The 15,876-nt window shown below is 48.9% G+C and overlaps 1 protein-coding gene across 1 annotated transcript in view; it reads left to right on the top strand.

Moving 5' to 3' along the window:
* The first annotated feature begins 979 nt into the window (after positions 1-979).
* Positions 980-15,876, top strand: part of CD164L2 (CD164 molecule like 2) — a 113,656-nt gene continuing 98,759 nt past the window's right edge. Inside the window, exon 1 of the mRNA XM_078683887.1 lies at positions 980-1,298. Within this exon, the coding sequence (XP_078540013.1) occupies positions 1,205-1,298 (94 nt within the window). The 5' untranslated portion in view covers positions 980-1,204. The remainder of the gene's footprint in view (positions 1,299-15,876) is intronic.

Here is a 15,876-nt window from a genome sequence, read left to right on the forward strand (position 1 = left end):
GAGGTTCAGGGCGCTTGCTTTTATTTCCTCCAACTTCGTCGTTTTACCCTGCTGCACCGAAAGAGGCATTCCTGGCCTTGTTATACCGGCCATCAATCACAGTGAGCCCCCACAATGCATTTCTTGCATTCAATGTGCTTTATAAACACAGCACGTTCACCTGACGGTTTTTAAAATAAACTAACAGTTTAGATTTCTGTTTTGCTTTTCTTTTTTTCCCAACATGGAATGCATTTTTAGGACGCATTTTCCTTGGTACTTAAAAACCGAAACATAAATCATTCCTGTTAGTTTATATACAAAAATAAACTCCCATCAAGTGACAGCATTCTGTTCAAATGCATCTGTAACAACATTAGCTATAAAGTGCCCGTCCTATATCTCGCCTCCTTATACCGGCCATCAATCACAGTGAGCCCCTGCAAATGCATTCCATGAGTTTTCTAAACACAATTTGGAATGCAACAGGTATCGCATTTGTGAGTGTTTAGCTATTGGCATTCTAAATGACAATGCCTTTTATTTATGTTTTAAAAACCAAAACATAAATAAAAAGGCATTATCATTTACAAAGCCAACAGCTCAAACTCTGGTAAATGCGAGACCTATTGCATTGCAAATGCTTGTTCACCTTGAGGGTGAGCGCAAAAACTGAGAGAGCGATAGGGACTCGTCTCAGCACTCGCTTTTTAGAACTGCCGGTGCTGAGCTCCGGCAAGACCCGGCCCACTTAAAGCCCTGAAGTAATGGAAACTCCCCCTGCCCCTTGCTTTGGTAGTAAAAGTCAGATTCAGTTGACGTGATGGTCCCCTCACACCCATGGGCCTCGCGCCGCCCACCACACCTGCTGCACCATTGATTGGCAGCTCCCTGCAGTCCATGTCCCGCCGGAGACTCCCACAGCCCCACTCTCCTCGCCAGGTACCTTGTGCCCCTCCTCCTCTTCCATCCCTCACCCCCCTCGCGGCCCACGTCCCGCGGGACGGGCCACAACACAGCCGCGTGCACAGGTATCAGGTGCTCCCTGGCCCGCAGCCAGCCTCTCCGGTTACTCCCCGAGCAGGATCGCTTTACAGCGGATCAGGTTTGTGCACCTGACGGCCACACCGCGCTGATCGGGGAGGAAGAGCGAAGCACCAGCCCCTCCAGCTGCTGTCCACGGCTCCGAGCATTATTCACCGGCGCCTCAGCTCGGACTGTACCAATGAAGATGCGGCTCCAGGTCGGACCCTCGCTGCGCGCTCCCGTGGCACTGATGTTCCTCCTGGCGGTGGACGGCGCCTCTTCGGCGACAGCAGGTAGGGTGCCCAGCGATGCCGAGCCAGGAGGGGCACCGAGAGGGGCAGGGGCAGCATCACGGGCATCAGCGCCTTGTAGGGTACCGGGTGGAGCAGAGCAGGCTCCGGTACTGATGTGAGAAGAACTGCAAGGGCACAGAAGAGAGCTGGGCATGGTAACCAGGGCTAGTAGGGTACCGAGGGTAGCAGCAGCGCTTAATTTGTAAAAAAAAAAAAAAAAGTGCCAGGGCCCTCGTCAGAAGCCCACTGCAGCTTGCAGCACCCATTGCACATGACAGGACAGCCAATGACCGTACCAACACACCTACTAACAGTCACACTCTTACAAGTGTGACAATTCCCACTATTCCAGGCGCTCCACACTATAAGGATGGCTTGGGGGTAGGGATTGGTCCCGTTTACTGTATATTGAATTAATAAATGACTGCTGTATTCTTCGTTTCCAAATTAGAAATACAGCGCCACCATGTGGCACACTACCAATAAAGTGCAGGTGCCCAGCATCGGAAACCACTGGCTCAAATTAAGCACTGGCAGAGTAAAGACTGGCACTACGGCGGAAAATGCATGTTAACTGTACAAGGAGAAGTAGCGGTCTCTGCACGAAACAGGCTATTGTACCCACAGTGAGGTGCCAGGCGAGTGAGGGTACGAAGTGAGCAGGATGAGGTCGAGTACCGAGGGGCATACATGGCATGATGCAAAGGGGAGCAGGGCCGGTGTTGTGCCCACCAGAGCACTGCTTTGTGTGGGCTGAGGGTAGCACTGCTTGGTGTGGTACTGAGGGTAGCTGGGCCTGGAGATGTACCCAGGGCAGCAATTTCTGGTCTTGTACTGAGCGCAGCAGTGCCTGGTGTGGACTGATGGCAGCAGTGCCTGGTGTCCTAATGAGGGCAGCAGTGCCTGGTGTGGTACTGAGGGCAGCAGTGCCTGGTCTTGTACTGAGGGCAGCAGTGCCTGGTGTGGTACAGAGGGCAGCAGTGTCTGGTGTGGTACCGAGGGCAGCAGTGTCTGGTGTGAAACCGGGGGCAGCAGTGCCTGGTGTGGTACCGAGGGGAGCAGGGCTTGGTGTAGTACTGAGGGCAGCAGTGCATGGTCTTGTACTGAGGGCAGCAGTGCATGGTGTGGTACTGAGGGCAGCAGTGCCTGGTTTTGTACTGAGCGCAGCAGTGCCTGGTGTGGAACCGAGGGCAGCAGTGCCTGGTGTGGTACCGATGGGAGCAGGGCCTGGTGTGGTACAGGGGGTAGCAGGGCCTGGTGTGGTACCGGGGGCAGCAGTGCCTGGCGTGGTACCGAGGGGAGTAGGGCCTGGTGTAGTACTGAGGGCAGCCGTGCCTGGTCTTGTACTGAGGGCAGCAGTGCATGGTGTGGTACTGAGGGCAGCAGTGCCTGTTTTTTTACTGAGGGCAGCAGTGCCTGGTGTGGAACCGAGGGGAGTAGGGCTGGTGTGGTACTGAGGGCAGCCGTGCCTGGTCTTGTACTGAGGGCAGCAGTGCATGGTGTGGTACTGAGGGCAGCAGTGCCTGGTTTTGTACTGAGGGCAGCAGTGCCTGGTGTGGAACCGAGGGCAGCAGTGCCTGGTTTTGTACCGAGCGCAACAGTGCCTGGTGTGGAACCGAGGGCAGCAGTGCCTGCTGTGGTACCGATGGGAGCAGGACCTGGTGTGGCACCGAGGGCAGCAGTGCCTGCTGTGGTACCGAGGGGACCAGGACCTGGTGTGGTACTGAGGGCAGCAGTGCCTGGTGTGGTACCGAGGGGACCAGGACCTGGTGTGGCACCGAGGGCAGCATTGCCTGGTTTTGTACCGAGGGCAGCAGTGCCTGGTGTGGAACCGAGGGCAGCAGTGCCTGGTGTGGTACCGGGGGGAGCAGGGCCTGGTGTGGAACCGAGGGCAGCAGTGCCTGGTGTGGTACCGAGGGGAGCAGGGCCTGGTCTTATACTGAGGGCAGCAGTGCCTGGTGTGGTACCGGGGGCAGCAGTGCCTGGTGTGGTACCGAGGGGACCAGGACCTGGTGTGGTACTGAGGGCAGCAGTGCCTGGTGTGGCACCGAGGGGACCAGGACCTGGTGTGGTACTGAGGGCAGCAGTGCCTGGTGTGGTACTGAGGGCAGCAGTGCCTGGTGTGGTACCGAGGGGACCAGGACCTGGTGTGGCACCGAGGGCAGCATTGCTTGGTTTTGTACCGAGGGCAGCAGTGCCTGGTGTGGTACCGAGGGCAGCAGTGCCTGGTGTGGTACCGAGGGGAGCAGGGCCTGGTCTTGTACTGAGGGCAGCAGTGCCTGGTGTGGCACCGAGGGGACCAGGACCTGGTGTGGTACTGAGGGCAGCAGTGCCTGGTGTGGTACTGAGGGCAGCAGTGCCCTACATTGTACCGAGGGGAGCGGTGCCTTGTGGGATGCCCAGGAGCAGGATGCTGAGGTGAAATGACCCAGGTAATGGACCCGGGGCCATGCAGGGCTCCAGTGAGCACTGGGCTTGTTAGGTTGCCATGGAGAGCGGCATTTAGCCGCACACAGGCCGGCCCAGGGTCGGGCGTGGCAGGAAGTGACGCAGGGTCTCACAGCCTACGTACCGTAAAGAGCAGAGCAGGTACCTCAGGTTAGGTTGCATGGGGCGCAGAGCCAATAGACTACCCAGAGGAGCAGTACAGGAAAGTGCAAAGGGAGTAGGGGGGGGGCGGCGGGGTCAGGCAGCACTTACATTAGAACCCAGCTGGGCTCCTTGAGGGAGGTATTATTTATTGGCAGTACAGCCTCGGGTAAGGGGGCGCAGAGGGGTTCTAGCTACTAGCCTGGAACCCAGGGGTTCAGGTCTAGCTCCTAGCTAGGGCACCGGAGGGAGCAGAACGAGGCCTCGGATGTTTGAAGGCCCGGCAGGGCGTGAGAGGGTACCCCTGGGAATACTACCCGGTCTTAGAGGATGTGCCAAGGGCAGCAGAGTCCGTCACTGAGGGCAGCAGTCGAGAGGGCCATTGAGGTTCTGACGGGGGCTTGACACTGCTAGCTTGTGGAACTCACTCCCTCTGACACTTAAGAAGGAAAGCAATCTTTTAAAAACTTGGCGGTTCAAAAACTAGCCCGAACGCAGTAAGCCAGGATCCCCTTCTAGTTGGCCAATACAGCAGAGACGCCGCGCCTAGACATCCTCGGGTATTAGTGCGCGTTACAAATCTTAATTTCATTTAATTTAATTTCATTACTGAGGGAATGGAACAGCGGGGGGCACGGAGCCAGAGAGAGTACTTGGGGAACAGTGCCGGTGGGTGATCAGAGTTAGACCTGGCACTGAGATAAGCAGGGCACACAATGGAGCATGGGGAGGTGAGTACAGAGGGGCTCAGGCATGACAGGGATGGAGAAGAACATGGCTGTTCCTATGAGTTATTCCTACCACTACCGGAAGCAATTCCTCTGCTAGAGGTCAGGTATTCCTGCGGGGGCAATAGCTACTTCTGGGATAAGAAGGGAGGACAAGGTGAAGGAAAGGGGCAAGAACACCTCACAGCAAAAGCTCTCTGGTGCCTATCATGGTAAAACCACCAGTGACGGTACCTCTCAAAATTCTCCTTCTTGACTTTGGCAAGGCTCCGACAGCTTGGCATAGTGCCTGCTTGTACCCAGTCTACAGTGTCTTGAGGAGCACCTCTTCGTACTAGGCACTTGGGGAATGGTCTTCAGACATTAAAGTAGATAAGCCGGTGATTGGGTCCTCACCCTGTTTAGCGCCACTCTAGGCAAGTGACCAGTCTTCTTAGCGCTTTCCTAGGCCAAGATAGCAATACAAGCGAAGGCACGAAGCAATGTACCCGAGGTGAGTGCCTTCAGCAGCAGTCCATCATTAAACCACGAGAAGGTACTCACAAAAAAGCAAGCCGATAGAAAAGGGAAACAGTAAGTAGAATGTAACGTCAACTGTCAGAGCAGAGTCCAGAAGAAGGTAGGAAATCAAATTTCCACCTCCTTGTCGTTCATAAAATTTAGATTTCCTTGCTACAAGCTATAAATATCCTTGTTTTATGACAAGGACAAGGAGTTATCATTATAAGCATGCTCAAAGGCTGGCTAGAACAGCAGTCATCGCATGCTCAATCGGTGTGAACTAGAAGGTCTGGAAGGTGGACGCATTAGACCAATCTGCTGCCTTCAAAATGTAATTTATATCACAATCAGCAAAGGAGGACTAGAGGGCTTGGGCTCTGCAAGTTGAATGAGCAACAGACTTCAGAGCATCAGTGGTCATTTTGGATAACAACCAGCGAACCAATCTGACGAGGGTGTAACTGCTCACTGCACAGTACAATGCACAGAACAGAGGCGCAACCGGTTTGAGGTCCATCGGAAATGAAGAAGACAACCCCATTGAGAGTGAAATATGTTCTCAGAGAAGGAGAGGACCTTGACATTAGCTGCACAGTTGATGGAGATGAAACAGAGAAGGATGGCTAGTTAAGCTGACAGTTGTTTAATAGACAAGTCCAGGTTAAATGGCCAGGCAGAGAGACCCATAAGGACTGTGCTTATGTCTGACGTTGAGGTGTAACAAAGGCAGGGAGGTCGGAAAACACTTTAGTTTCAGTTATCAGCTTTCTGGGTTCCATGGGCCCCCGAGAAAGGCTGCATCGTGTCCCACTGCTCTGACACCTTTTAATGCTACTGTCTACAGGTGATGAAACCCAAATCTAAATTGTTAAACAATCTGACACTATTCAAGCGAGCAGGGGAAGGTGACAGCTTAGAACTAGTGTTTGAGGATTCCCTACGGGGTCTATTAAAATGTCCCAAAAAAACAGAAGGTTTCGGGCAGGTCTGTGGGGCTTTCTAGGAGAGGACTTTTGCCAGGCCTTGGAAGGCCAGAATGGGTTGACGAGGACAATGCAAGACCGCCAACAGCATGGGTGAACAAGAGGGATCAGAAAGAACATAGGAAAGGCTTAGCCTATGAAGGGGCACTAATCCTGGAGAAAGGTGTCTATATTCCAGACTTCTGGGTCCAGGCAGATGCTCATAAACTCCTGGAACTCACTGTTGAGGCAAGAGGCTAGCCAGTCCACTTATAATACATCCCAAAGAGAGGAGATTTGGGAGAAACCTGGTGATCTTGTGTCCATTCATTTTGCTAGGGAACTGGAGTTGCCCGGAAGACATTCTACTTTGATTAGGAGGTTCCTCTCAAAGCAAAGGCTCCAGCAGTCCCGGGACAGGAAGGCTAGCATCTTTGTCTTGTTCCCTACTTGGACTGCCAATATAATGTCTATACGAAGGTGGATAACACAGTTGGCTTGTCTGAGTAAGCTCTTGATGGCAGAGGTTCCCACAAGCAGACCCCAGGAGTTTATATGGATAGAGGACCTTTCCAGGGAACACAGTGCCCTGTAGAGAGACCCTGGAGGTTGGCATCCCATCCGAGTTTGTTCATGTTCAAGGCAAAACTGGCCATACCAGGCATCAGACATTTCTCCGGGAGGCTGGAAGGGTGGGAAGCAGTTTTTACATTTTTTTTAACTGGGGGCCATTTTTGTAGCAGTGTAGCAGTTTTGAAAGCACTCGCTGCAGAGTGCCTTGTATATCTAGAAGCTTTCACGCAACAATAAAAGTGTCAAGATAGCTCTGGTGATTAATGTACCTGTTGTTTTCTCTAGTGGCAGTTTTGACTCATCTAAGGTAGCACATGGGTTAATATGCCTGCTGCAAAGGACGTGTTCCATGCAGATCACAGGACAGTATTTTATGTGTATAGCTTAGTGGGTTACTGCTTTTGTCACGGAGACCCTTTTGCTACTGTGCAGTTCATAAGTTACAATCATAATCTAACACAGTGAGCTATGAAGTGTCATCAAAGAGCTGCATGCAAACTGCATGGTACAGGTCAGAAAGTTATGTTTTTTTCCAGATCTTTCATTATCCTAATGTTGCTAAAAAGGGTTTGTTTGGGTAGAAATACGTTCTTATTAGTAAAGCCAACCCTAACCACTGTGTTACATTCTGAATCCTGAGCTTGTGCTTCTACAGACGAAGTACTCTTAAAAAATGCCTACCAGTATGGATGACATGAATCCTACACCTTGTAGTCCCCTTTGTCTTATGTAGCGTTTTCTTTTCACTGATTTACAGAAGTATGATTCATTGTCTTTCTTGTATTTGTGTGTGATGTAAAGTGCTCTGGCACCATACACTGGTTTAGAAGCTGGTACAGAGACTGTATAAATCAAATGAAATACATGTGAGAGAGGGGGTATGGAGAGATATGGGGCACTGGTGGAGGGATAGTGAGGGAATCATTGAAGAGCCCCAGCAAAGATTGTTGAATTCTGGTGATGCAAAGATCATCATTAACTATGCTTTAAAAGCGAATACAATTGAATATATAATAGAAAAATGTGTTGTAGAATGCATACTTTTTGTCAAATTCTCTTGGGGGAGAACCCCTAAAGCATTCCTTGTAGGTCAGGCATGCTCGCTGCACTCGCTATGCACCATACGAGGGCTGGTCTGACAACATTTGCTGGGGCTGCTTTGGGTTCCCGATCCGGCCCTGTTCACGTTCGAATTAATCACAGGATTCGGAGTGAAGCCAAGAATGGTCTTGCCAGTCCAAGTCTCCATGGGTGTCAGTAACAACAGTAATTTCTCCTTGTTGTCCCTGTGTTGGATAATTGGAGTGGACAATGTGAGACAGAGGCAGAAAGCTTTCCAACTCTTTAGAGCCCTCATATCAAACAATCAATCAATCAGGATTTATAAAGCACAACTAATTACCAGACAGGGTATCCAGGTGCTTGCATATCCTGGAGGCTTATTCAAACAGCCATGTTTTGAGGGCCATTCTGATTTCTAGAAGTGAGGTAATGGTCCGGAGTAGCGTGGGTAGGCTGCTCCAGGTCTTTCCTAGGATGCAGGAGGAGTAGTGTCCTCCAATTCTACTTGAGCAGATGCGGGGAGTATGGGCAAGGAGAGGGAGGCAGAGGGTAGTCTTCTCAACGATTAGATACAATTCAGAAAGTGGTTAATGTATGCGGTTCCTTAGTTGTGTAGAGCTTTGTGTGCGTGGGTCAGCATCTTGAATTGGCATTTCTTCTGAATGAAGAGCCAGTGGAGTTGCGTGTTGTGGGGTGTGATGTGGGTTCATTGGGGAAGGCCGAGTATGAGTCCGGCTACAGCGTCCTGTATGGTCTGAAGTCTCTATATTAGGTGTGTGGCGATTCCTAAGTCGAGGGTGTTAACGTAGTTCAGTCGGCTGGTGATGAGGGCCTGTGTCACGGTGCGTCTCGTGTGTAGGGGTAGCCACTTAAAGATCTTATGTCGTATGTGCAGAGTGAGGAAGCACACAGAGGAGACATAGCTGATCTGTAATTTTAACGTGAGCTTGTTGTCAATGATGATTCTGAGGTTTCTAGCATGGTCAGAGGGAGTCAGTGGGGGTCCTAGGTCTGATGGCCACCAGGAGTCCTTCCATGTGTTGCTGCTGTTGCCAAAGATCAGTAGTTCTGTTTGTCTGTTTTCAGCTGCAGGCAATTGCTCTTCATCCAGTTGGCAACACTTGTTATTCATCTGTGGAAGTTGGTTCTGGTGGTGGGAGGGCCGTTAATGACAGAGGATGAGTGGGTGTCCTCTGCTTAGGAATGTATGATGAGAGCGTGGGTTCGGGTGATGTTGGCCAGCGGGGTCATATATGCTTTGAAGAGCGTGTGGCTGAGGGATGAGCCCTGGGGGGCACCTCAGGTGATCTCCTTGGATTCCAAGGGGAAAGGTGAGAGGTGAATACTCTGGGTTCTCAGTTGATCCATCTGAGCGCGTTCCCTAGGATGCTGATCTGGTGGAGTGATTCAATCAGCGTGTGGTGGGATATGGTGTTGAAGGCTGCCAAGAGGTCATGGAGGATCAGAGCTGCTGTTTCTCCTCAGTCAAGGAGAGGTTGGATGTCGTCAGTAGCTGCAAGCAGGGTGGTTTCAGTGCTGCAATTGCTGCAGAAGCAGGATTGTAGGCATTGAGTAGCTGGTTCTGCTCCAAGTGTGTCATGAGTTGTTTGTTCATTATCATTTCCAGTACCTTTGCTGGGAATGGGAGCAGGGAGATTGGCTGATAGTCTTTGAGTTTGCTGGGGTCGACGGAAGGTTTTTTTGAGTAGTAGTCCGACTTCGGTGTGTTTCCAGGAGTTAGGAAATGTTGCGGTGGTGATAGAGGTGTTGAGCAGGGTAGGGAGTTCCTGGCCAATCCTTAGGTTTCCGGGGTTGAAGATGTGATGTGGGCATAGGTTCAGTAGGATCTTACGAGAGGATGGATTTCATTGTGGAGAGGGTGTCCTGGGTGGAGATGAGATCCAGGTGGTCAATCTGTGGTTGTGTCGGGTGCGATGGTGGCGTATCTGTCAAGGAAGTCCGTAGGTGTCAGTTGGGGTTTAAAGTTTCTGTATTTTGTTGCGATCTTGTCATAGAAGAAGTCAGCAAATGGAGTGGATGGATCGGGATAGAGGAAAAAAATCTGTTTTTCAGGTCCAGATGGGCGCTCAGCTAGTCAGATAGGAGTGTGTTCCAAAGAAGGCAAATGCTCAAAGGATGGCGTCCAGGTCGCACAGGTCAGTAAAGCACAAGAAGAATGTTCTAAATGAATGCAATGGGCTACAACACACCCGATATTGCCGGTAATTTGAGTAACACATATCACCTTGGGTGCCAGAGGCAAAATCCTGTCGGAACAACTGGTGCACCAAATCTGGGCGAGAAAGGCAGTGAGGCCAGTGATTTGGATTCGTAATATAAAGAAAGGCAAGAGAGTGTTCATGAACTCATTCTCAGTTGAAATGAGATGGGCACCATGTCTAAAAACAATAATTATGTAGGCATGAGTGATGAAGGATAATGGGAATTAAAGGGAGTTGAAAGGTCACAAAGTACGAGTGAGGGGAGATGTGAGAGGCATGAAATTATAAAAATGCTGACACATGAGTTATATGCATCATTAGCAAACTAGATAAAGAAGAATAAAGGCAAATGTTAAGTACCCAGCATCACTTTTTTTCTCCAAGTATTGACTGTATAAGAGAGAGTCAGTATGCCATGCTATCACTGATCTACAATGCAGCACAGTGTACTGCAATGGAAGTCTTCTAGCTGAGGAGGAATAAAATGCGACACATGCTGTACTTTCTCAATGCCCCACTCATGGATAGCCAATGCAATAGGATAGGATAACATTTATAAAGTGCACTAATACTCGAGGATGTCAGGGCGCTGGGGAGACAGGGCACAAATCCACCAAGTATCTCGAAAAAAGCTATGTTTTCAGCATCTTTCAAAACACTGGAAAAGATTCTACATTGGAAATAGAGGGGGACAGGGTGTGCCATAATTTGGCGACCACCACAGAGAAGGAGCGTCCGCCCCAGCTGACCCTGCGGAATTTAAGAGAGATAATTTTTTTTCTGGGAGGAGCATCTTAGGGTCCTCCCGGGGGTGTACCATTGGAACATGGTTTTCAGCTGCGGCGAGCCTTTACTGTGCAAGGCCTTGTACACCGTACTAAGGAACTTGAAGGAGATGCACTTCCTAATGGGGAGCCAATGTAGAGCACTGACCCCTTCCCTGGCTGATTGGTGCTTTGGAATGTTAAGGATCAGCCTGGCTGCCATGTTCTGAATGACCTGAAGCTTGTTCAGGGAAGCCAACATTGATGTTGAGGTACAGCGCATTGCACTGATCAAGCTGGAAGATGACTAGAGTAATGATGGAGGGCCGATGCAGTTCGGATAAAACCTACAGTAGCACCTCTCTAACGGTTTTCAAGATGTAGAAACAGGTGCTGACAGTGCGGCTGACCTGAGCGTCAAAGTTCAGACCCTCTTTGAAAGGGATCCCCAGGTTTTTAGCTGTACTAACCAGGACGGGAAGGGGACCACATTCTGCCAGCCACCAGGCGTTCGACCAAATGGAATTCCATCTCCCCTTCTGCTGACATATCACTACTTAAAATTAGGTTCTTTTCAAATTTTACAATACTACCCAGAGGTAAGCACTTAGCAAGCTTGTATTACAATCCTATGCATACGACATGGGGATTTCCAACACAAGCACACTGCAAATATGGAATACCCTCACCTCCTGCCTTACAGCTAAGTTAAGCAGTGCCAAAAATATAAGCCGCCTTTAAGAAACAAGCATGTGCAAAGTCAATAAGTCTAGTTTAAAAAAAATGTATTTCTTTTTATTAAAACAAACATCAGCATTAAGTTACATTACAGAGGATAAGGCACAGTAGCTGAGTAAAGCAATCTCGTCTGTCCTTAGGTCACTATCCATAAAACTTTTATCCTCTGTGGAAAGATGCGGGAGTTGAATATCTCGAAGTAGTAGATGAGAATCAGACTCCGGGTAAGGAGAGACCGAAGTATACACCGACTGGAAGTGTTTGGTAAATTCATCCACAATACTCTGAGGGTCTATAAGCTTTTCACCCTCCACGTCCAGGGACCAGTTGACTAGCCCAGTCCTTCTTATCCAGCCAAGCGAGGAGTGTTCCAGCCTTATCTCCAAAATCACAGAGCCTACCCTGCTGCTCTCTGCCAAGCTGCTTCGCTCCATCTGTGACCAAATTTTGTAGTCGTTCTGTAATAAGTCTAGTTTTTATATGCCAACGTATGCAAGCAACATTTGTGTACTCTTTTGTTGCCATATTAAAGCCAGACCAATGGGCTATGCTACTGATCATTTATCAGTGAATGTAGAGTGCTCCAGGAGGCATAATGCTGTCCTGAATAAAACATCAAAACATCCTGTAGCAATAACAAAACAAAACACATTACTTTTTGATGTAATACAGTCACTGTAGACCCACCAACCCCAACCTCTATCACCTGGAAGAGACTCTTGACTCAATGGCACTGTAGACCGCCCTTCCCCCACCATCACCCAGTGACGTAGCTAGAGCTTTTGCAGCCCGAGGCAGTCCCTGAGTTTGCCGCCCAGTGACAGCCGGTGCAGGTAAGAGCGTTTGGGGGGGGGGGCGGAGGAGAATCGACAGATGACAAACAAAATTTTACAAAAAGAAAAAGTACCTTGCACTCACTGCCGCCTTTCCGTCCCTCCCAGCTACGCCACTGTCTTCACCTCTATCACTACCATCTTCCCACTCTCTCTTCACCCTCCATTATGGGCCACAATAACATCAGCAACTAGGAAAGGACTCTTCTACAAAAACAAAAAAAGAACTAACCCGATCTCCTCCCGCAGCAGACACTGGCTTAGAAGGTGGACTTGATTTTAAACCACAAATTGAAGTCATGTTCGGCACACACTGCAGACCGCCCTGCTTCTATCTCACTCATGGCCTACAGATGTTAGCCGTCTAAGCTATGTTTGTTCAACACTGGCCTTTATCACTTTTCAGTCAAATTTGGCCTATATCATCCATTATTCACAGACAAACATATTCAGTAAAGCTTTACCAACCCATGATTACCCTGCTAAAGACCACTTATTACTTATCACTTCTCAACATTGGCTCCTAGTGTTCTCCTCTGCCTTCTTAGGAATTCCTATAATTTAGTTGATTCCAGTTCTCCTTCCTATCTACACTACCTCACACTCCTAATCATGGTGATGACACTACCCTCGGCTGCTTCACATTCAGCCCACTTCACCAAATCTGAAGTCAGCGCTTTCAAGATTGCTTACCCTCCAAATCTTTCCAACTACTCGAAGAAAAACATGAAACACAAAACCCTAAAAGACTTCCTGGAAACCTTCTTTGCTAGGCAATATCGCTGTATGCTGAAAGGATCTTTCAAATCAGACCTACTCCTTTTCACTCATTCCGCAGTCTCATGGTCCACCACTGTTCAAAATAAGTTCCACAACGTCTCATTATCTAGCGTTCCCTCTGGTAGCAAACTGAAAAATACCTCCCCTTTTGGTCTTTCTAGTAGTCTCTCAATCTCCATTTTTGCTGTTAGGAAAACTATGTTCCAATGGAACATTGAGATTTTGACTTTGATTGGCAATATTTTTCTCTCAGTAAGACCCACCCCTTTCATCTGACATTCTGTACCATCCAGAATGCTGTCGTCCCTTCCTCCCCTTTTCCCCTTTTAGCCCCATGCAACAGACACAGCCTCTGACCTACTTTTCCACCAATCAGTGTGGTACCCTCTACCAACTATAATTCCGACTTCACTCCCCACTGCCCCCTTTCCCCCGCCATCCTTTGTGGTTCACCCATCCTCTCACAGAACACACCCGCATTTTCCAGACACTATCCTCCACTACCTACCTCTTCACCCCTTCTCCTTCCGCCTATCTTTCCTATGCGCTGCAACATTACATCCCCATACTCTCTCCCTACCCCCTCTTCTCCCAAATCCCATCACAAACCCCTCCCATCACTCCCCAACATCCACTCCTAATTTTTCTCTTCCCATCACCCCCTCATCTCTCTCTCTCACTTACTCCCTCTCTAAACTTGCTACACACCCCCACACCACCAGACTCATCATCTTTCTCCCCTCAAATCAACCTTCCTATAGCCCCTCTCTCCCATCTAAACCTACATCCTCTGAAATGGCCTCACCTAAACCTTCCATTTCTGCTCTCCTTTCTCCCATCATCGTACCCACCGAAACCAAAAGTACTCCCTGAATTAGTCCATGGAAGATCTATTCTATCCTCTCTCTACCCCGACTCAGCCTGGGTTCCCTTTCACAGAATTACTCTCTGCTATCTCGCTCCTTTTGAGCAAAATCAACACTCCTTTCTCTTTCTCTCAGGCCATCTCCCACTTCCACAACTCGTTTATACCCCACAATTTATAAACTCAAAACACTGCACAGAACATTAACCCATAGCCTAATAGTATCTCCAGAGACAATGTTTCCACCGTCTCATACGAACCGGCTCACCACTTAACGACAACAACATTGACAATCTTGTAGACACCTACCAAAACACCTCTTCCTCACCCTCTCTATTTGCCAGCCAACCACAAAGGCCTACCTATCCCCACTGTCATCTCGAACCGCACTCCACCATATCACTCACCAAGCCAAAAACGTATCTCAAACCCCAACCTGATTCAAGTTACCACTCTAACTCTTGAACATCCCCCTCTGAAATGTATCAGTCCCATCCTCTTCTGGTTGCTTCACAATTGCTCAATTGCTGATCCGCAGTCATGCACCCCTCGAGATCTCAGACACTATTAGGGACTACAAAATTTGCATCATAGTTCTCTCCAAAACGTGGTTCATGACTCTTCGAACACCATTCTTCCCCGCCCCTTACCCTTTGATTACTCCATTTTAAGAAGTGATCTTGTCGACAGACAAGGGGGAGGGGCTAGTGATCATTCAAAGAAACTCTCCCAGCTGCAGACTTCTCCCGATATCCCACTTTCAGGCCTTTGAATGCTTATCTCTGGACATCTACTCATACAGACTTTAACCTCAAGATGACTGTCCTCTATACATCCTCCCAGACAAACCAACACCTTCATAGAAGAGTGAATCAAATACTTCACAGACTAATTGACTAGAACTAACAACTTCACTTTGTTGGTGACTTTAACCTTCATTGGGGCTCAGAAGAAATTCCCCCTTAGATAACGTTGCTTCTTCCTTCGATGACAATGGCCTCCACCTCCACCAACACTGCCTGAAACCTATGCATACTAAAGGTTCCACCCTGGATATGATAATTTCCAGATCTCCACTTCTAGTGACCAGTGACCCCATCCAGGTAGATTGGTCTGACTACTTAAAGATTCCTATCTTTCTCAACTACAAAATCTTTTGGTCAACCAAATAAAGAAATAATATGGTTCAGAGACACCAGCAACATGGATATAGAAAATATGGCTAACAAAGCCCTATATAACCTCACATCACTAGCCCCCCAGCTCAACATAAGCAAGTCCATAGACTACAACTACTCTTCCATGGAATCCCTGATGGATGAATACGCACCAATGAAGAGCAAACTCAGCAGAACCAAGCCTCCTCGCCCTTGGTTCTCTAAACCGCTTCATGGAGAAAAGAGGTGTATCAGAAAACTTGAGAAAGATTGTCAATGTGCTTCCTCATCATCTAACTTGTCCATGCTCCAATCGGCCAGAAATCTCTACAAAATAACACATCTTTAAAGCCAATGCTGCACACATCAGACTTCTTGACACAGCTAAGAACAAACCAAAATAAGTATTTGAGGCAATCAATTAAGCCAATAACCCGCTCCTCTGCCCCCTCACAAGGCATCAGAGGCCCTTTGCAACAACTTTGTGGAATTCTTTGCCAAAAAGACCTTAACATCTTCCTTCCCACCAACCTCAACTACACACATGAAGAAATTGTACCTTGCAAGGCACTTCACACATGGCCCTCTTTCCCACTATCTCTGAATCCAAGCTACAACAAACTTGATTCAAGGTTCAGTGCTTAATTTGTAAAATATGAAGTCCAGGTGGTCAAATGTTTGTCAGAGGCCACACCTACTTTCCCCCGGCTCCACCCACTTCCACAACTGGGTCCACCCACTTACTCTATTGGCTTCACGCACATCGTCAACTGGCACTGCTAAAAGTTAGATGTAATACCTGAT

The sequence above is a fragment of the Lissotriton helveticus genome, chromosome 3_1 (genome assembly GCF_964261635.1).
Source record: "Lissotriton helveticus chromosome 3_1, aLisHel1.1, whole genome shotgun sequence".
Lineage (NCBI taxonomy): Eukaryota > Metazoa > Chordata > Amphibia > Caudata > Salamandridae > Lissotriton > Lissotriton helveticus.